The sequence below is a fragment of the Scomber japonicus genome, chromosome 1 (assembly GCF_027409825.1).
Source record: "Scomber japonicus isolate fScoJap1 chromosome 1, fScoJap1.pri, whole genome shotgun sequence".
NCBI classification, from domain to species: domain Eukaryota; kingdom Metazoa; phylum Chordata; class Actinopteri; order Scombriformes; family Scombridae; genus Scomber; species Scomber japonicus.
This window is the reverse complement of record NC_070578.1, coordinates 37145379-37167281: the sequence shown is the minus strand read 5'-3', so window position 1 is coordinate 37167281 and position 21903 is coordinate 37145379. Positions and strand designations below refer to the sequence as shown.

Genomic DNA, 21903 nt, shown 5'->3' with positions numbered 1-21903 from the left:
GTGTGTGTGTGTAATATAAATGTAATATTTAGAACAATTATTCCATTAGCTTTATTTAATATAAAAAAGTTATAATGTAAGATCATGCCAAACTAGTTGATATGGTGTTTTATTGACTATTTACTGTTTTTAAGCAAGTTGAATTATTTGGTACAAAGTTTTTATGGTTACACCACTTAGACATTTTTGCCATAATCCTCTAATATATTCTCTCAAAATGGATTAAAAGCAGAAATTTGATGCTGAGTCCACAAAAAAATGACGTGTGCAAGTTATTAAAACATTTACTTTCGCATTGTAACCCTTTAAATTTGAACTAAACCACATGGACACAATAAAAAAAAACCCTAATGGACTCAAATGTAAATTTTAAAAAATCAACCTGTTATGCATCTCAATAAAAATAGATTCAAGTCATTGATCTAAATCAGAGGTGTCAAACTAATTTTCATTCAAGGGCCACATACAGTCCAATTTGATCTCATGTGGGCCGGATCATTAAAAAGATGGAAGGAAGGAGGGAAGAAGGAAGGAAGGAAGGAAGGAAGGAAGGAAGGAAGGAAGGAAGGAAAAAAGAAAGAAAGAAAGGAAGGAAGGAAGGACAGATGGAAGGAAGGAAGGAAGGAACGAAGGAAAAAAGAAAGAAAGGGAGGAAGGAAGGAAGGAAGGAAGGACAGAAGGAAGGACAGATGGAAGGAAGGACAGAAGGAAGGAAAGAAGGAAAAAAGAAAGAAGGAAAGGGAGGAAAAAAAGACAGGAAGGAAATTGGGCCGATGTGGACCCCTCGGCGGGCCGGTTCTGGCCCATGGGCCGCATGTTTGACACCTCTGATCTAACTCATTTTATTTCAGTTTCAGTAAACATGAAAACAATGAAGAAGACTCACATGGACACTGTTTCACTTCCTGCTGGAATATTTATTAAATCACAACGTTTCAGTCCGTCCGACCTTCATCAGATATACATACAGTACAAAGAGGGGCTTCCTCAACCAATATATATAAAAAGACAAAAACATCCATGTAACCCCAAAGATTAAAAAAAACAAAAAAACATAGAAACCAAAAGAATTAAGAGAAATATACTGATATAATATCTCAAATCTTACAGTGTTATCAAACATATGTGGAAGTGTGCAGTGTTTGAGACTTCAGTAAACATAAAAGTAAAATTAAATCACATGTTTTCTGGTTTTTAACCCTCCTGTTGTCCTCGAGTCAAGGAAGGAAGGAAGGAAGGAAGGGAGGAAGGAAGAAGGAAGGAAAGAAGGAGGGAAGGAAGAAGGAAGGAAAGGATAGTAAAGGAAAGGAGGGAGGAAGAAGGAAAGAGAGAAGGAGGGAAGAAGGAAGGAAAGGAGGGAGGGAGGAAGGAGAGGAGGAAGGAAAGGAGGGATGGAAGGAAGAAGGAAGGGAAGGAGGGAAGTAAAGTAGGGAGGAAGGAAAGGAGGGAGGAAAGAAAGAGAGAAGGAAGGATGGAAGGAAGGAAAGGAGGGAGGGAGGGAGGGAGGAAAGAAAGAGAGAAGGAGGGATGGAAGGAAGAAGGAAGGAAAGGATGGAGGAAGGAAAGGAAAGGAGGGGGGAAAGAAGGAAGGAAAGAGAGAAGGGGGGAAGGAAGAAGGAAAGAAGGAAGGAAGGGAGGGAGGAAAGAGGGTTAAAGTGATCATATGGATGGTTGATGAGTGAAGACGAGGTTTCTACTTCCTGTTGTTCTCCTCTGCTGCAGGTTGAGCTTTGGTTTGGTTGTCGGGCGGCAACGGTTTCCCTAAATGATGTCCGGTCGAGATGCCGTAGGGCTGCGACTCTCTCTCCTCCTTCACCTCGGGCCGCAGCATGAACCCCCCTTGGAAGCTGAGGTCAAACAGCTCGCAGGGGGCAAAGGTCAAACACTTTTCGGCCGACAGTCCTTTCAGCCGGGCGCGCCACCCGTCTAGCATCGCCGTCCGCACCGCGGGGGGGCAGTGACCCGGACTCCAGAAGATCTGAGGAGGCAGAACCTGAAATCCACAGAAGTGCAGCGTGCCGTTCTGAAAGAGAAGAAGGAGGAATACCATGTTTAGTAATTTGACTGTTCCGTCTTTCCTTCCTTCCTTCCTTCCTTCCTTCCTTCCTTTTCTCCCTCCTTCCTTCCTTCCTTCTTTCCTCCGTCCGTACTCCCTTCCTCCTTTCCTTTCCTCCCTCTTTTCCTTCCTTCTTCCTCCCTTCCTTATTTCCTCTGTCCTTCTTTCTTTCTTTCCTCCCTTCCTCTTTTCCTTCCTTTTCTCCCTCCCTCCTTTCCTTTCCTTTCCTCCCTTCCTTCCTCCCTCTTTTCCTTCCTTCTTCCTCCCTTCCTTATTTCCTCTGTCCTTCTTTCTTTCTTTCCTCCCTTCCTCTTTTCCTTTCTTCTCCCCTCCTACCTTCCTTCCTTCCTTCTTTCCTCCGTCTGCACTCCCTTCCTCCTTTCCTTTCCTCCCCTACTTCCTCCCTCTTTTCCTTCTTTCTTCCTCCCTTCCTTTCTTCCTTCCTTCTTCCTAGGGAATCTGATGCTAAAAAGACTGTAAATGTGTCAGATATCACTTGATATGACTAACTCACACTGTTACCATAGTAACTATAATAACTATAGTAACTCACACTGTTACCATAGTAACTATAATAACTATAGTAACTCACACTGATGAAGCTCAATAGAAGCTGATCAGAGACTTTAAAATGACTGTGTGGAAACACTGTGGATTTAGTCCTCCATCACTTTACATTGAAAACACATTTGAAGGATGTGAACCTCTTTCACTGATCATATGGACACCTGACTGCACTTATTAATTAATTATTAACACTTATTAATACCAAGTGACTTCATCATCTAATAGTGCAGAAGAAAGAGTAGTGTCAAAATGTTGGTTTGTTTGCACTATTTACACACTATACTACACATTTGACTGGATGTAATGATATTTAACACTCTGTTAATGATGGGAAACTGTTTTTTTTCTGCTTAAACACGCTGTTGATACTCACCTGCAGAGGCCACAGTGTGACGTTGATGTCTCCGTTGATGCCGTCAGGGTGGAACATAGACTGCGTTGCTCCGGTTGAGAAGGACAACATCGCTTTCTTTTCCTTTAGAGAAACACAACAGTGAACTTCAGTACGACCAGCGTGATGAGAGGAAGCACTAAAACATAATTACTCTCATGGGTGCTGTTCTGCTAGGACAATACAGGAACTGCATGTTTATTGTATTATATCTCGTTCAATCACAACCTCTATTGTGTTTATGTGACCTATGAAGTGCATATCATTTATTATCTGCAGAGACGGAAGAAGTATTCAGACAGCTCGATGTAGTATTATGAGTGATGTAGTATGCAGTATTACAGTAAAAGTACTGCAGTATTATGAGTGATGTAGTATGCAGTATTACAGTAAAAGTACTGCAGTATTATGAGTGATGTAGTATGCAGTATTACAGTAAAAGTACTGCAGTATTATGAGTGATGTAGTATGCAGTATTACAGTAAAAGTACTGCAGTATTATGAGTGATGTAGTATGCAGTATTACAGTAAAAGTAGTGATATATTATTATATATGACATCATTAGATTATTAACAGTGAAGCATCAGTGTTAGAGCAGCATGTTACTGTTGTAGCTGCTGGAGGTGGAGCTAGTTTATACTACTTTATATACAGCTAGCTAGTTTATACTACTTTATATACAGTTAGCTAGTTTATACTACTTTATATACAGTTAGCTAGTTTACACTACTTTATATACAGTTAGCTAGTTTATACTACTTTATATACAGCTAGCTAGTTTATACTACTTTATATACAGTTAGCTAGTTTATACTACTTTATATACAGCTAGCTAGTTTACACTACTTTATATACAGTTAGCTAGTTTACACTACTTTATATACAGTTAGCTAGTTTATACTACTTTATATACAGCTAGCTAGTTTATACTACTTTATATACAGTTAGCTAGTTTATACTACTTTATATACAGTTAGCTAGTTTATACTACTTTATATACAGTTAGCTAGTTTATACTACTTTATATACAGTTAGCTAGTTTATTGGATCATTTGAACATTTATTGAAATGAAAGCATGTGAGAAGTTTAGAGGGAATAATCAGTATTTGGTGGAGCTGTTAACAACTCATAGACATCTGAAATGTGAGCCGACTACACACTGCTTTCTGGTTTCATCTTTAACAATGTGTTGTATTTTAAAAGCTTGTTATATTATCCATTGTGTCAGATCTTCATTTTCTATGTCCTGTGTTGGTTCAGTATGTTTACTTTCGTATTCCCCCCTCAGACAGACCTTGAAGATGCCGTTATCGTACATCTTCTCCAGGGAGAAAGCGAAGCCTTGTGCCAGCACTCTGTCCATCCAACCCTTCATGATGGCCGGCACACTGAACCAGTACAACGGAAACTGCAGAAAAACACACAACAATCTACATCAATGCAGTTAGCTTACTGTTTTCTTTTTGTCTTTGCTTATCCCATAATTTACTGAATCTGTGTTCCTTGTTTTATTAAGTAGTCTGAATGGTCCGATGCTCTGGTTTAGAAATGTTTAAATGCAAAGGAATGATCTTGTATGAATGTTTTTTGCGGGGTAAATGACCAAATGTCCATAAACAGTCGATTCATGGTTTAACGTGTGTTCATATCAGAGTGGGACTTCATCAGTTTCTTTAAACCCTTAATTAAGAAACACAGAAATCTGAGATAAATTGTGCTAACATGGCAGATTTTGTAATAAAGTAACATTAAACTCAGTCATCAAAGCTCCTAAAAGTCTTTAAATTGTATTAATGGAGCAATAATTTCCAAAATCACTACCAGCACACTTATTAGAGTGCCCAAAGTAGTGATTTAGACTATAATGACTCATTAAAAACAATGATTTCTTTCTATAGAGAAGTTTTGATCAATCCAGCCCACTTAGCTCCTTCCTTCCTTCCTTCCATCTATCCTTCCTCACTTTCTTTCTTCCTTCCTTCCTTCCTTCCTTCCTTCCTTCTTACCTTTCTTTCCTTCCTATCCCCCATCCCCCTTTCCCTCCCTTCCTACCTTCATTCAATGTGTCCTCCTTCCTTCCTTCCTTCCTTCCTAACTGTCTTCTTTTCCTTCCTTCCTTCCTTCCTTCCTTCCTTCCTTCCATCCTTCCTGCCTTCATTCTTTTCTTCCCTCCTTTCTTCAATCTTTCTTTCCTTCCTTCCTTCTTCCCTCCCTCCCTCCCTTCCTTCCTTCCTTCCTCCCTCCCTCCCTCCCTCCCTCCCTCCCTTCCTTCCTTTTAATGGTTCGGCCCACATGAGATCAAATTAAGCTTTATGTGGCCCTTTAATGAAAATGAGTTTGACCCCCCTGGTCTAAGGGTTGGTGCTAGATCGATCAGGCCAGAGAGACGACTTCCAAAACTTATACGCTAACCTTAATCATCTGTGGCACTTTAAGGTACTTCAGCCTCAAGCTGTGGTAGCTGCTGCTTGGTCGGCACATAATAAACAACAAACAGGGCAGACGAGAGATTTGAGTGACCTCTGACCTGGAAGATGATGAGCTCGGCCTCTGCTACTTTGCACTGCTCGGCTACGATGTCCTCACTGAGCCGATCCTCCATCCAGGCGTGCATTGTCTCCTCTCCATACTGGAAAAGCACCGGGTTCTTCAGATCACCTGGAAATGAATAAATAACACACTCAGCACTTGAAGGATAAATCTGGAAACTGCAAAAAATAGCATGAAAAGCCCAAAATCAGTACTTTGTGTGTATTTATAGCCTGATTCCTCTGTGCCTTAGACCTTCATTATTGTCCAAAAACTATTAAATCACTATGTTCCTTAATCACCATGAACACACACACACTTTAGTTGATTTATTCAGACTCATACACACCATCCTGCTGCAAGAAATACTCACTAGAGCACCTAATGTGGATTCATCCGCTGCTGAAAATAGTCCCCAACCAATGCACTATTACCTTCTGTTTGAGTAACGTTTACTGAACATTACAGATACAGCCGATTTAGTAAAGTATTGATTGTTTAAACAAAAAATATGTGCTTGGGGATGAGTGTACAGACAAAAGGAAGGAAGTAGTGATTAATAAACTAACATATTGTTGGTTTTGGTATGTACATGGGATAAAAAGACTATAGTATAACTTTTAATTGTTTATCAGCTAACAATGTGAACATAATAACCTTCTTTAGGTCTGAAGGATTTTTTGATCTGATTTGATTTTTTTTATTAACGTGTCAAGCACCAGAAGTGCCCAGCCCAAAACAAAAGAAGAAAGGGTCAAATAATAACAAATGAAAACCCAGATAACAGACATTAGAGCAATTAAACATAAAGACCGTCCTGACCAGGCGAGGACTTCAGGTCCTCTGAAATGAGGCCAATGCGGAAGTGACTTAGAGCTGCATTCTATCAAAAGGCCACCAGGGGGCGACCGTCTCTATACAAGTCAATGGAGAATTCACCAACTTCTCACTTGATTTCTAACCTCAGTAAACGTTTTCAAAATGTGTTTATGGTCTCAATCGCTAGTTTAAAGCCTTCTTCAATGCAGTATGATGTTCATTTGGGACATTTTGGCCTCCCTGATTTTATATGTGACGATAAAGCAGGGTATGTATTAGGGCGTGGCTACGTCCTGATTGACAGGTTGATTGCCCAATGCCCTCGAGATCCAGCCCTCGTAACCATAGCAACCTCCCCGCTCTGCCCATGGCCCCGCCTCATGCCTATATAAGTAGAATCCGTGTTTTTATTTTTCCCAGCATGCACCTGAAATTTTCAAGATGGCGCTGCTCAGATTCGAAACTATTGGCTTCCGAGCAGCAGTCCACAAACCAATGGGTGACGTCACGGATGTTACGTCCATTTCTTTAATACGGTCTATGATCCTTTGACGCTTTTTCCAGGCTTCGGATACATATTTAGTTAAACAGCCAGTCCATTCTGTCATCATCAGAGCACCATTTCTGGGTTTTTAACAGACATTTCAGTAAGTATAGGAGTTCTCAGTTCATCATACAAGGGACAGTATAAAAGAAAATGTGATTCATTTTCAACTTCATTGAGTTCACATAATTTACATAACCTTTCATCTTCCAAAATGTTTTTAAATCTGCCAACTTCAAGATTCAAGGGAAGGATTCCTGTTCTCAGCTGAGCCACTAAGGACCTTTGATTTCTTGTTAAGGATTTGCCAAATCAGCTGCAGAAATCAGTAAAAGTATTTGACTCTAAGTTTTGAGTCAAAAGATTTGACTCAAAACGTATTTGGATCTCACACATGCGTCCACCACTCAGATCTTGTAACAGAAAGAGGATTACCGATGATGTCGTCCCGCGTGGCGCTGGCTCTGAAGTTCATGGCGTAGAGGTCAGACACGATGACCTTGTAGCCCTGCTCCGTCAGCTCCTCCACCGCCGCGTCTCGGACCGCCGCGTTAAACGAGCCGGGGCTCTGGTGGGCGTACACGATCAGAGCCGTCTTCTGAGCTGTCACACACACAGACAAACACAAGCTTTAATCCATGTAACATATATAAAAAGACACTTGTATTATTAAATCCCTATTGTCACTTTGTCTAACTAGTAGATTAGTAGAACATATCGGGTAAAGAATGAATCAGCAGAAGATGAGACCAAACTTTTCTATGGATGTCCTGAATCAGACGAGGTAAGCTTTGATATGTTGAATTGTAAAAAGGAGAAGGCTGCTGGAAAGATGAAAGTCTAAGGCAGGGGTGTCAAATATGCGCCCTGTGGGCCAGATGTGGCCGGTCAAGGGTTCCTATCCAGCCCACTTTGCTTCTTCCTTCTTTCTTTCTTTCTTTCTTTCCTGCCTGCCTCCCTTCCTTCCTTCCTTCCTTCTTTTTCTTCCTCACTTTCTTCCTTCCTTCTTTTCTGCCTGTCTTCCCCTATCCCCATTTCCTTTCCTTCCAACCTTCATTCCATTTGTCCTTCTTCCTTCTTTACTACTTTTCTTCTGTCCTTCCTTCCATCTTTCCTGCCTGTCTTCTTTTCCTACCTTCTTTCCTTCCGTCCTTCAATCTTTCCTGCTTGTCTTCTTTTCTTTCCTTACTTCCTGCCCTCCTCCCTTCTTTTCTTCCCTCCTTCCTTCCATCTTTTTAATGGTTCGTCCCACATGAGATCAGATTGAGCTTTATGTGGCCGTTTAATGAAGATGAGTTTGACCCTATGGTTTCACCCCCTGGTCTAAGGGTTGGTGCTAGATTGATCAGGCCGGAGAGACGACTTGCAAAACTTTGTACGCTAACCTTAATCTAACCTTAACCCTAAATTTACTATAGCTAAATGCTCTACTGAAGGGATGAACTAGGCTTAAAGTCAGGTTTAGGGTTAGATCTATCCAATCTAGCTCCAACCTTTATATGCTCATAAAGAATGGTGTTGAATCACTGCAACCACAAGAGGTCCTTGAGCATACAGTCATGAATGTGCACAAGAAATATCTGATTAATGGATCCAGTAGTATCCCAGATAGCAAAATTCTTTTGGCCCATATCTGGCCCACACCTGACATGTTCATCCGGCTCACATACAGCATGGAATGATGGCACTTGGGCGGTCCGCTCATGTTTGCCAAAAGTGGGCCATAACCAAGCCATCACAATGCCAGATGTCAACCAAAAACACACCAAATAAACCAGTTCGGCCAAGACTGGCCCAAATATGTTTCAACAAAGGTGGACCAAGTATGTTTCCTTATATGTGGGCCTCTTTAGGCTCACATCCGGATTAGTCATTGCCATACTTGCCATATTTCGGCCAAAGATGGGCCATATTCGTTTTGTGATATTTGGCCCAAATGTAGCATTTACTACATGGGCCAGTTTAGGTTCACGTCTGTTTTGTCCGGGCCAGAAGAATGCCTACAGTGCCGGATCATTGCCTCAAGTGGCCCACATCCGCATGCTATCTGGGATGAGGGTAGATTAGCTGCTGACAGATAAACACAAAGACACACACAGAAACATGCACACACACACACGCACACGCACACACACACACATACACACACACAATGAAATGCATGATTCCCTGCAGATGTGCCAGCTGTAGCTACTTGGGCTGCAGTGGTGCACTAAGCTAAATGGTAAACAGTCTTTAGACACATTCACCCATTCATACACTGATGACAGGAGCTGGAGGAGCCAAAAATCAACCCTCCGATCTTCTGATAAGTGGACAACTCTGCCTCCTGAGCCACAGACGCCCCTATGCCCCTTAAATACTAACGTCAGCATGCTATGTTCACAGTGACGATACTAACATGCTGATGTTTAGCAAAGGCTATGTAATTAGTTTTGCAGGGGTTTGGTCGTAAGGCAAATTATTGCACCAACTGAAATTTTGACCTTTGTCCCTATAAAGATTATAGGGGCAGGGGTGCAGTTATAAATATCATTAACTCTCCTGGTGTCCTCGAGTCAAGGGAGGAAGGGAGGAAGGGAGGAAGGAAGAAGGAAGGGAGGAAGGACAGAGGAAAGAAGGATGGAAAGGAGGGAGGAAAGAAGGAAGGTAGGAGTGAAGGAGGAAAGAAGGACAGAGGAAAGAAGGAAGGGGGAGGTAGGGAGGAGGAAAGAAGGAAGGGAGGAAGGAGGGAAGGAAAGAAGGATGGAGGGAGGGAAGACAGAGGAAGGAAAGAAAGAGAAGGAGGGAGGAAGGAAGAAGGAAGGAAGGAGAGAAAGAAGGAAGGAAAGGAAGGGAGGAAAGACAGAGGGAATAAGGAAGGTAGGAGGGAGGGAGGGAGAAAGGGAGAAAGGAAAAGAGGAAGGAAGGACGGAGGAAAGAAGGAAGGGAGGAAGGAAGGAAGGAAGGAAGTACGGGAGGAAAGAAGGAACAGTCAAAACAGATGGGGTCAATTTGACCCAGGAGGACGACAGGAAGCTTAATAAAGTGTAGTCTAGAGTCCATCATTAGACTCGATCACACTATTTGATACAATTCATAATGGTTGCCATATTAGAGAGTGGAACCATATTTATTTTAACGATAATTCCTATTACCAAAATAAAAGCCGAACTTTACAGCAACAAATGGGATCTTTGTCTAAGTGAGCCACAGACTGATTGCGTAACATTAAGACAATCAGTGGTATGATCTTTTAGCACATGCACGCAGAAAACAACCAGACAGATGAACTGAAACAGAGACAGTTGCTCCACCTGAAACTCAGCTCCAGGTGAAACGATGACGCTGTGAAAACATGTCCGACGAGACACACACACTGACACACACACTGACACACACACTGACACACACACTGACACACACACTGACACACACACACTGACACACACACACTGAACTCTATTGTTGTGACATAACAAAAAAAAAAAAGAGGACAGTTAAATTGGTTGTTAAATTCAAGGCGTAGTCTCTCTGTATGTTGTAAAATCTATTTAACACAGTCTGCTGATCTGTGAGGTTTCCTGTGTGTGTGTGTGTGTGTGTGTGTGTGTGCGTGTGTGTGTGTGTGTGTCAGTGTGTGTGTCAGTGTGTGTGTGCGTGGAGAGAAAACATGATCTGAATGTTCCTCGAAGCCAAAGACAGAAAGGGAACACACACAGACACACACACACACAGACACACACACACACACAGACACACACACACACACACACACACACACACACACACACACACACACTCTTTACAAGCCAACAGCTCAGACATTGTTATGGGGATAAATATGGATTATAAAACCGCTTTACTTTAAATCAAAGACGATCATGTGACACATCTGAGACTCATGTAGGAGGAAGTACACAAAGAGCCTTCTTGTTTCATTTGATGCTTTGTGGAGATCTAAATAAATGAGCTAACACTGTTTCCACACAATTTCATTCGATAGTGAACTAATCGTTTTAAGTCATAAATGATTGTCAATAAGCTGACCTGATTTAAAACTAACAATCTTATCTATACTGTAGTTAATAATTGACGTGAGTGCTGATTAAATACAACGGATCATTTGGTAGATTTTACAACCTTGTCTTACACCTTGTTCCATATTTAAAGTAATTTAATTGCTTTTAACTTGAAATGATCAAACCATCATTGTTTTTACAGAGTGCTGAGGGTGTTTCACAGATTGACAGTTTTTCAAAATAAAAGTCAAAAGCAAAAGAACATCGATAATCTAACCAGGTTTTCTTTGCACTGAGAGGTTTTGTGTGTCAGAGCAGCAGCAGTGGAGAAGAAGAAGAAGAAGTAGTTTTTTAAAAAAGTAGGTGTTGGTAGTAAATGAGTGCAGACTTACCCATGCTGTGTGTCTGTCGGGTCCGTCTGTGCTGTAGTCCTGGTCCCTGGTGGCACCGTGGCTCTTATAGGCCCTGTGGCTTTCTGTGCGTGAGAAACATGGTTAGATTGGATATCAGATGGAGCAAAGTGTTTTCTTGAAGTTACAACTACACACTGGAGGAAGGGTGAAAAAAAAAAAAAAAAAAAAGTCTGCTGTCAAACTGTAGGACCGGTTTAGTTCAGTGTTTTGAAAGGGAGGAGGAGGCAAGATTGTGTGTGTGTGTGTGTGTGTGTGTGTGTGTGTGTGTGTGTGTGTGTGTGTGTGTGTGTGTGTGTGTGTGTGTGAGAGAGAGAGAGAGTCAGTGGAGGTTGTGGATTCACTGGTGCAGCTGAATGAGATTGGTTTCATTTGGCCTGGAAAAGAATGTTTGGGTCACTTTCAAGGGATTATCCGACAGGGTCATGAGGCTTAATGAACGCCTTAATCCCGATTTAATTTCACCTCGTTAGAAGAGAAGCGGAGCAAGGCGTCGGTTCAGCAAAGCCCGAGCTGTTGGGGTCAAGTCCCCGTGGTTAATATCACCTGTCACTACTTTCTGTTTTCAGGCTTTTATGACCGATTTAGTTTTGAGTCTGTCAGCGTGACAAAAGCTGGTCGAAGAGGTGAGAAAACTTCTCACAAGAAGAAATATTTTTTCTGATATGATGCATTAATGTTAACCCTCCTGTTGTCCTCGGTTCAAGGGAGGAAAGGAGGGAGGAAGGGAGGGAGGAAGGAAGGGAGGAAAGGAAAGAAGGAAGGGAGGAAGGACGGAGGAAAGAAGGAAGGCGTTCCCAGGCCAGCCGAGAGACATAGTCTCTCCAGCGTGTCCTGGGTCTTCCCCGGGGTCTCCTGCCGGTGGGACGTGCCCTGAACACCTCACCAGGGAGACGTCCAGGAGGCATCCCGACTAGATGCCAGAGCCACCTCATCTGGCTCCTCTCGATGCGGAGGAGCAGCGGGTCTACTCCGAGCTCCCTCCGGATGACTGAGCTTCTCACCCTATCTCTAAGGGAGAGCCCAGCCACCCTACGGAGGAAGCTCATTTCGGCCGCTTGTACCCGCGATCTTGTTCTTTCGGTCACTACCCAAAGCTCATGACCAGAGGTGAGGGTAGGAACGAAGATCGACTGGTAAATCTCTACACCACGACGGATCTGTGCAGAGTCCGCATTACTGCCACACCGATCAGCCTGTCAATCTCACGCTCCATCCTTCCTTCACTCGTGAACAAGACCCCGAGGTACTTCAACTCCTCCACTTGGGGCAGGATCTCACCCCCGACCCAGAGAGTGCACTCCACCCTTTTCCGGTTGAGGACCATGGCCTCGGATTTGGAGGTGCTGATTCTCATCTGATGTGTCAATGTTTTCTTCATAACTTGTTTCAACTGAAAACAAGTGCACAAAAAAATCAGTTGATGCAGGTTTAACTAGCCTATGTGCTTATTATTGTAACCATGACAACTTATTTGAAACTTAAATGATCTTTTCCTGAACCTATAACCAAACTTGAACCATTGCATTGTTGCATAGAGTCGTAAACTACAAGGTTTCTCTCTCTTGACCACCACTGACTTATTGTTCTCCTGTCTTTATCTTCTTATCTAATCTTCTTCTTCCAGGCTTTCTGGCGCCGATAATAAAATGAGGAAGGAAGGAAAGAGGGAGGGAGGGAGGGAGGGAAGGAAGGAAAGAGAGAAGGAGGGAGGGAGGGAGGGAGGGAGGGAGGAAGGAAGAAAGGAAGGATGGACGGAGGGAAGGAAAGAAGGACAGAAGGAAGGGAGGGAGGAAGAAAAGGAGGAAGGGAGGAAGAACAGAGGAAAGAAGGAAGGTAGGAGGGAGGGAGGAAAAGAAGGAAGGAAAGGAGAGAGGAAGGAAGGGAGGAAAGGAAAGAAGGAAGGGAGGAAGGACAGAGGAAAGAAGGAAGGAGGGAGGGAGGAAAGAAGGAAGGAGGAAGGAGGGAGGGAGGAAAGAAGGAAGGAGGGAGGGAAGGAGGAAAGAAGGAAAGGAGGAAGGGAGGAAGGACAGAAGAAAGAAGGAAGGTAGGAGGGAGGGAAGAAAGAAGGAAGGAAAGAAAGGAGGGAGGAAGGAAGGAAGGTAGGAGGGAGGAAGGAAAGGAGGAAAGGAAAGAAGGAAGGAGGGAGAGAGGAAAGAAGCAGCATGTCAGTGTTTTTATAGATTACATTATTAGACAGAGTTATCCTGCAGTGGATCAGACACGTCTCCACATGTGTGTTGCATGTCAGGCTCGGCGGGTTTGATATATGACAGGAATGTTACCTGGACACTTCTGTCACCTGCCGATCACCTGCATGAGACTCGGCCATGACAGCTGCTCAGATTACCTGCCCGCACGGAAACACTGCAGTGAATCAGCAGGCCAGTCACACGCGAGGCAGGGCGGCAGCTTTATTGACTTTATTGGCCAATTCAAAGTTCAAGTGCAAAATACACTTCACATGCTTTATGCTCACGTCTTTTGTACTGCCCATGAAGATTTAACCCTCCTGTTGTCCTCAAGTCAAGGAAGAGAGGAAGGAAGAAGGAAGGATAGGAGAGAGGAAGGAAGGAAGAAAAGGAGAAAGGCAGGGAGGAAGAAGGAAGGATAGGAGGGAGGAAGGAAGGAAGGAAAGGAGGAAGGAAGGGATGAAGAAGGAGGGACAGGAGTGAGGGAGGAAGAAAAGGAAAGAAGGAAGGCGGAAAGGAAAGAAGGAAAAGAAAGAAGGGAGGGAGGAAGGAAGGAAAACAAGGAGGGAGGAAGGAAGGAAGGAAAGGAGGGAAGAAGGAAGGAAGGACGGAGGACAGAAGGAAGGACAGACGGAAGGAATGAAGGGAGGAAGGAAGGAAGGAGGGACGGAGGGAGGAACAAGGAAGGAAGGAAGGTGGGAAAGAAAGAAAGACAGACGGGGTCAATTTGACCCGGGTTAGGGTTAGGGGTTAACCAGGGTTGATCATATTAAGAATGGGAAGTGTGTTACAGGGACCTACAGTAATTCATTTGGACTATATTGTATTATACTGTATTGCATTGAAGTGTAATGTGCTGTAATCCACTTGGTTAAGTTTTTTCCTGACTTTCCTTGACATCCCTGACTCAACCCCTGACGCCCCTAATTCACCTATGGACGTTTGAGTCATTGCACGGATTGACAGAGGAGCATGTGTCTGCAGACCCGGAGACCTGCAGACTCAGACCCGCACTTTTGGACCTGCACATTCAGACCCCTTGTTTTTTGCTAATGTTACCGACTCAGAATATGGAGGATGTGTCTGCAGACGTTATTGAACGTTAATCTCATCATTGGTTTCATGTCAGAAAAGTATTCGGATTTTATTTATTTAGTCCAAAAGATTTTTTTTAAAGTTTAACCACTTAACACACGCCCCTGTTTTTTATGCTGTTAGCCTAAACGACATGCCCAAGTTGTGAGCATCACAGATCCCACATAGTTTGAGACTCAGAGATGTGTCTGGTATCATTGGAAAGGAAACACTCTCAGGATTCTTGTAAAAGTGTCTGTGTGATTCTGTAACTTACTGACAAAGAGTGGCAGAGGTTACAATGATGGGGTTGTTTACTCGCCCGTAGGTTTGCCTTTACAATGACATGTGTACAGACATTCAGGGACCTCTCAGCAGGATATAGACACAATGAGGCCACAGCCACATGTCTTGGCTTCATGCAGTCCAAATTTGGAGTCAAAAGACCAAAAGATGAATTTTTCAGAATTATTTTTCAACAGGTATGTCCATGCGTTTTCCTTAGGTCCTTTTTGGAGACTCCAAATGGACACTTGGTTACCATGGTTACCAAAGCTGTATAACCACAATCAAACTCCTATAACTTCACATCCCCTTTGCCTACAATCAAAATCTTGGTCTCTAATGAAAGCTGACGCCATATTATTATTATTATTATTATCATTATTATTATTATTATTATTATTATTACATATAACCATATTTTTTTGTTTGGCCATATCTATCTATCTATCTATCTGTTTATTTTGGTATAAGTCATATGTCAAGTCGAAGAAGAACCAACCGTGTACCAAAATGCCGAGTGCGTAATGATACATGGTTCAAGAAGAAGCAGAAGAGGCTCACGGTCGTAAACATCTAGTCACGTGTACTCTGAGATGGACGTGCAAGTCAGGAAATGACGTAAACGGAACGTATATGGTTTGTTCTGTGTGTTACGTTCCTAAACCTCTTCTGATGTTAAATGGACTTGATGTAATGGATTCTAAATGTAACAACAAGCATATACGTAATATTTTTTATGAAAAGAGGAAAATTACTCCACGAGGGAAAGCTTTTTGGGATAACATCTTTATGGACACTGACTGGAAGAAGGCCTGGACCTTGCCTTATAAGTTCTGTATTTCCAATAAAATAAAAGAGGTTCACATCAAAATTTTACACACTATATATCCAGCAAATTTATATTTCTCTAAATTTTTAGATATTGAAAATAAATGCAGTTTTTGCAATACGGAACCAGAATCCTTAACTCATTTATTCTACCACTGTGCTCAATCTATCAACTTTTGGACTCAACTTGAACAATATATAGTGTGTAAAATCAAGATAAACATTGTAATTGACTGCAAAAGTGTGATTATGTTTTTTGTTCATAAAGAAAACTTGATGAACTTATTCATTTTGTATGGCAAATTCCACATACATAAATGCAAATACTCCAAAACCTCACCCAACTTTAGAAGTTTCTTGCACGAGTTCAAAGAGTACATGAAATCCCTTACACTAATTGACACTAAACAAAGTATCACATCCATAGATATTTACGAAAGATTTTTCAAGGAAGAATAAAGCTTACACCCCCCCCTTTTTATTCCCCCCCCCCCCCCTTGTGTTATATTATAGTTTCCTTTCCTTGATTTTGTATTTTCTTACAATATTTAAATAACTTTATTTTTTTTGTAATTTATTTATTTTTGATACATATTGGAGCACCTGTCTGATATTTCATGTGTTATTATCATAGAGGTTATTATCTGTACAACTGTTTTGTGTACATCAGTTGTTATGCACAATGTTTAAATAAAGATCATTGAAAAAAAAAAAAAAAAAGTGTGTTACGTTCCTATGGTTACCTTACGTGTTGGACTAAATACATGGACATATTGAGGAAAGTATTTCGGTTTTATGGAAACGGATTTCATATTTCAGCAGAATGGATACTTGGCGAGCTGTACAGAAAGTGCTGAGTCATAAGATGATCGTTGTGGATAAAGGGAAGACTTTGAAGGTATGTAGCATTATAGCTTTTCTTACTTAGCTCAGGGGCTAGCCGAGCTAATCGCTAATACTATTACGGCTGTGAGCAACCATATAAGTCGTTGGCTTGAATGAATCAGGACAATCTAAGCTTTCCAACGATGTACGGCATGAATATATATGTTTAAGGGTTGGTGTTTAAAACATTCAGAAGAACTTGTGGCTACCTCCTAACTTCCGGTCCGTCCCGTAGACGGAACAGCGTGCGTTAAGTGGTTAAAAGTAATCCAAGCTTTTAGATTTTGTTGTTTTATTTGGACTTTGCTCTGTCAAAAAACCATAAGGGGTCTGCACGTGCGGGTCCATACGTGCAGGGGGTCTGACTGTGCAGGTCTCCGGGTCTGCATACTACATACTATTGGATTGACATGCATGTGGTGCGTCTTTACTGTGAGCTGGCTGGTGTGTTTTCTATTTTGTTCTCCATGATGTACAAATGCAAAACTCTTAAATAAAGATAATCATTTCCTGTTACTGTAATATTTACCCAGATTCAGCGACGGTGTAGAAATAAGCATGCAGTATACAGACCTCGGCTGTGTGACCCTCTTCTTGTATTTAATAGACGAAACCAACTAAGACAGCTCCTGATGACGGGAAACTACGCCACCCGCTGGCAGAGAAGCATAAAGACAGAGTCACTAAAAATAAAGGCGCTGGGTTGTGACTTCCCTCCTTCCTTTCCTTCCTCCCTTCCTTCTTTCCTCTGTCTTTCCTTCCTCTTTTCCTTTCTCTCTCCCTCTCTCCTTCTTTCCTCCCTCCCTCCTACCTTCCTTCTTTCCTCTGTCCTTCCTTCCGTCCTTCCTTCCTCCCTCCATCCCCTTTTCTTCCTTCCTTCCTTCCTCCCTTCCTTCTGTCCTTCTCTCCTCCCTCCCTCCTTCTTTCCTTCCCTCCTTCCTCTCTCCCTCCCTTCTTCCTACCTTCCTTCTTTCCTCTGTCCTTCCTCCCTTCCTTCTTTCTTTCCTTCCTTCCCTTCCTTCTGTCCTTCTTTCCACCCTCCTTTCCTTCCTTCCACCCTTCCTTACCTCCTTCCTTCTTCCCTTCCTTCCTCCTTTCCTTCCACATTTATTGATCCACTCTGAACAGCACAAAATGTAGTATAGACACTTTTTATGAGCTGACTCGTAACATGTTGCTAGGTTGGAGACAACAACATGACCTAATCTAGTTATTTGTGCAACATCTTTGCTCTTTGATTTCATCATTAATCAGAGCCTACACACACACACACACACACACATCCATGAATGGTTAAAAATAAAAGGACATTTGACTCATGCAACACCATTCTCTGTTTTCACTTTCATTCTTAAATGTCAAAAGCATGACTCATTCAGTTTCCTCAGAGCCGCTCTATGATTACACTCCATGTCGTAATCATAGTGGAGAGAGTAGTAATGAGGTCACACCACTGTAGTAATCACGTGTGGTTGCAGAGGGCGCTATTGTCAACACATGCCAATGCAGTTTTCATTACAGTAATGTATTGCAGAATAGAGTCCACGTGCTGCTCTCAGGTCGTCATGGAAACAACGAGGACTGTAGTTGTTGATAGTTTATCTTTGGCAGCCAGGAGAACAAGCCAGCTGTTTTAAGCCGAGTCCAACTGTGTGTGTGTGTGTGTGTGTGTGTGTGTGTGTGTGTGTGTGTGTGTGTGTGTGTGTGTCCAGTAGGAGTGGAAGGGAGAGCCTTTGGTTATTAATGATGATGAATAACTATCATAAATCATTATTAATTATTAAAAGGACATAACACATGCACAATAATCACAAAACACTTCTCTCAGTTTATTAACCGTCCTGTTGTCCTCGAGTCAAGGGAGGAAGGAAAGGGAAAGGAGGGAGGGAGAAGGAAGGAAAGGAGGGAGGGAGGGAGGGAGGAAGGAAAGGGAAAGGAGGGAGGGAGAAGGAAGGAAAGGAGGAAGGGAGGAAGGACAGAGGAAATAAGGAAGGTAGGAGGGAGGGAGGAAAGAAGGACAGATGAAAGAAGGAAGGGGGAAGGAAAGAAGGAAGGGAGGAAGGAGGGAAGAAGAGAAGGAAGGAAGGAAAAGAAAGAAGGAAGGGAAGAAGGACAGAGGAAATAAGGAAGGTAGGAGGGAGGAAAGAATGAGGGAGGGAGGGAGAAAGGAAAAGAGGAAGGAGGGACAGAGGAAAGAAGGAAGGGGGAGGAAAGAAGGAAGGGAGGGAAGGAAAGAAGCAGAGAAGGAAGGAGAGAAGGAAGGAAGGAAAGGAAGGGAGGAAGGACAGAGGAAATAAGGAAGGTAGGAGGGAGGGAGGGAGGAAGGAAGGACAGAAGGAAGGAAGGAAGGAAGGAAGGGGGGAAAAAAGGAACAGTCAAAACAGACGGGGTCAATTTGACCCGGGAGGACGACAGGAAGGTTAACCAACTATCAATCAACAAGTTAATCAATGTATACTTATGAACTGTCCAGGGATTTAGGTGTGTGTGTGTGTGTGTGTGTGTGTGTGTGTGTGTGTGTGTGAGAGAGAGAGAGAGAGTGTGTGTGTGAGAGTGTGTGTGTGTGAGTGTGTGTGTGTGTGTGTGTGTTCAGGAGCGTGGGAATTCAAGATGGCAGACCCCACAAGGAAGTCTCACTTTTCCACTGGACAAAAAAATGTCACCATGGCAACGACTCATGATCAACGCTCCCAAACACACTGACTCAGCAACAACACATGTGACTGAGGTGAGGTCCCTTAGCACACAGCTTAGCATTATCCTTATCCTGTGTGTGTGTGTGTGTGTGTGTGTGTGTGTGTGTGTGTGTGTGTGTGTGTGTGTGTGTGTGTGGGCGTGTGTGTGGACGTTACCATAATTAGTCCCACTAACCCACAAGCAGCTGAACTGACTAACAGAGGTGGAGTCATGATTGTAAAGGAAATGAAGCGGCTGCTGAATAAACAGATATTCATGAGACACAATGAGGTCGGTCACTTGAGCTCAGGGTGGTTTGACCTCGGGCCAGCAGGGGATGGGGGGGGGGTTGGGGTCTTCCTGGTGACCTTTCCTTTGTATAAGGGACAAAAGAAGACTCAAATCAGGCTGGACTGATTCCATGTAGGCTTCTCAGCAGACAAGGGAGGTTCATGTGCTCCTAATTGCTGTGGATTAACCATTTCTCTTTTTTTTTCTCTCCATCTGATGTAAAACTAAGGATTTCTCAACTGAATCCATTCCCTGAACCTTCATTCACCCCACCCATCCCTAACTGGAAGTTTTTAGTAATTCAAATTTACGTGCTGTGCTGCAGGTTATATGGCAGGAAAACCAAATTATCGGCATTTTCTCTAGGGAGCCTGCTCCTCCTTGTCATCAATCATACCAACTCACTGAATACTTCATTGCTGGGAACAGAGGAAAGAAGTGGACGTTTCTTGTAAGTGGTGCCAGAAGATGTTGGGTGGTGCGATGTGTTTCTGTCCTTCCTCCTTTCTGTTCCACCTCCTTCTGTTCACCTCTTCCACTTCCTCCTCCAACTTTCTCCGTTTTGGATCCGGTCAGTGTGTTTTATAAATAAAAACTTGCTTTTAATTGAGCACATTCAGACAATAGACTATCAATCAACCAATCAATCAATCTTTATTTGTACAGCGCCAAATCACAGTTATCTCAAGGCTCTTTACACATAGAGCAGGTTCTAAACCGAACTCTTCAGGTTTTAACTTTAAAGAGACCCAACATTCCCACATGAGCAACAGTGGAGAGAAAAAACTCCCTTTTAACAGGAAGAAACCTCAGAACCAGACTCAGAGTGGGAGAACATCTGCCTCGACCGGTTGGGGTTGAGAGGAGAGAGGAAGGATAGAGGAGAGAAGCAAAATGTAAATCAACAATGAAGCTAGAAAGTCCGGGACTGGAATCTGTTATCCGGACGTCTACAGGCCCAGATTACCTGTGAGATCAGAAAGCACAGACTACTCCGGGGAAGAGGTTTAGGTTATTGAATGCATTAATAGTACATGAATGTTAATGGATATAGATGGATGGATAGAGAGATAGAGGGAGGAGAGAGGAGCTCAGTGCATCATGGGAGTCCCCCGGCAGTCTAAGCCTATAGCAGCATAAGCTGGATCCACAATTAGAGTTTTATTTAAAACCTCTTATATACTGTTCGGGTCAATTTGACATTTTAAAAACATCCCAAAAGTCTTTTAACCTGAAATTTGGTGGGTTTTTTTCCTCATATGGTCCAACATGCATGAAAATTGAATTATTTTACTTTAGTATAGGTGCTACAAATGTTTGTCCATTGAGGCTGTTTTGGGTCAACTTTGACTCCTATCTATTAACATGTGTTTTAGTGAAATGAATAGTTAATAGTTTTAATAAGATAGTAGTTATGACGATTTCTTTTATGATGTAGCAGTGAAGACTGATGGCTCTAACGGTTCTACAACCCCACAGCACCATAAAGCTCTGCTCATTTTCATTTTACATATAAAATAACATTTAAATCATTATTGCTATGTTATATTTTCATGTCTGAGGTAAAATAGGACATGATATTGTGTGATAGGAGATGTTTAGTGGTGTAAAAGCTAACAAATACTCTCTCTCTGCTCTCTGAAACATGAATCAAGGTTTAATCACATTTATTGATCAGTCAGATCCATCCTATTGATCCACTATGAACAGATCAAAATTTAGTATATACCCTTTTTATGAGGGTCAAATATGACCCGTAACATGCTGTGAGGTTGCAGACAACATATTATTTGTGCAACATCTTTGATTTCATCATTAATCAGAGTCTACACACACACACACACACACACACACACAGCCACGAATGGTTAAAAATAAAAGGACATTTGACGCATGCAACACCATTCTCTATTTTCATTTTCATTATTAAATGTCAAAAGCGTGATTCATTCAGTTTCCTCAGTTTCCTGCATAGTCGTATCCATCCTAATGATCCACCCCCTTTATAATCATCATCATAATTTATACCAAATCACTGAAGCCTTTCTCGCTGGGAACAGAGGAAGGCAGTGTGTTCTGTTTCCGTCATTCCACCACATTTGTTCATGAATGTCTGCGGGGGCGGGTTCCTCTTCCATTTCCTCCTTTAACCATCTCTGTTTTGGATCCGGTCCATGGTTTCCAGTGGTGGCTGCTTTTTTTTGTTCCGACAAAATGGCATGCTCTTCTTTAAGCCATTGTTTTGCCTTGCTCAGTGTGTCCATTGCAAAGACATGACCCTTTAACCCGAGGAGTTGGCAGCACCAAACATTTGGTCTCTTTGATCTTTGCAAATCTTCTCTCCAAGCTTTGC

At 42.5% G+C, this 21903-nt stretch overlaps 1 protein-coding gene across 1 annotated transcript in view; it reads right to left on the bottom strand.

Moving 5' to 3' along the window:
- Window positions 1–1693: 1693 nt before the first annotated feature.
- LOC128364927 (NAD(P)H dehydrogenase [quinone] 1-like) overlaps window positions 1694–21903 on the bottom strand; it is a 32645-nt gene continuing 12435 nt past the window's right edge. Inside the window, exons 4-9 of the mRNA XM_053325579.1 lie at window positions 11302–11384; window positions 7344–7537; window positions 5544–5674; window positions 4311–4424; window positions 2997–3098; window positions 1694–2023 (exon numbers count right to left, since the gene is read on the bottom strand). Of these exons, the coding sequence (XP_053181554.1) occupies window positions 1694–2023; window positions 2997–3098; window positions 4311–4424; window positions 5544–5674; window positions 7344–7537; window positions 11302–11384 (954 nt within the window). The remainder of the gene's footprint in view (window positions 2024–2996; window positions 3099–4310; window positions 4425–5543; window positions 5675–7343; window positions 7538–11301; window positions 11385–21903) is intronic.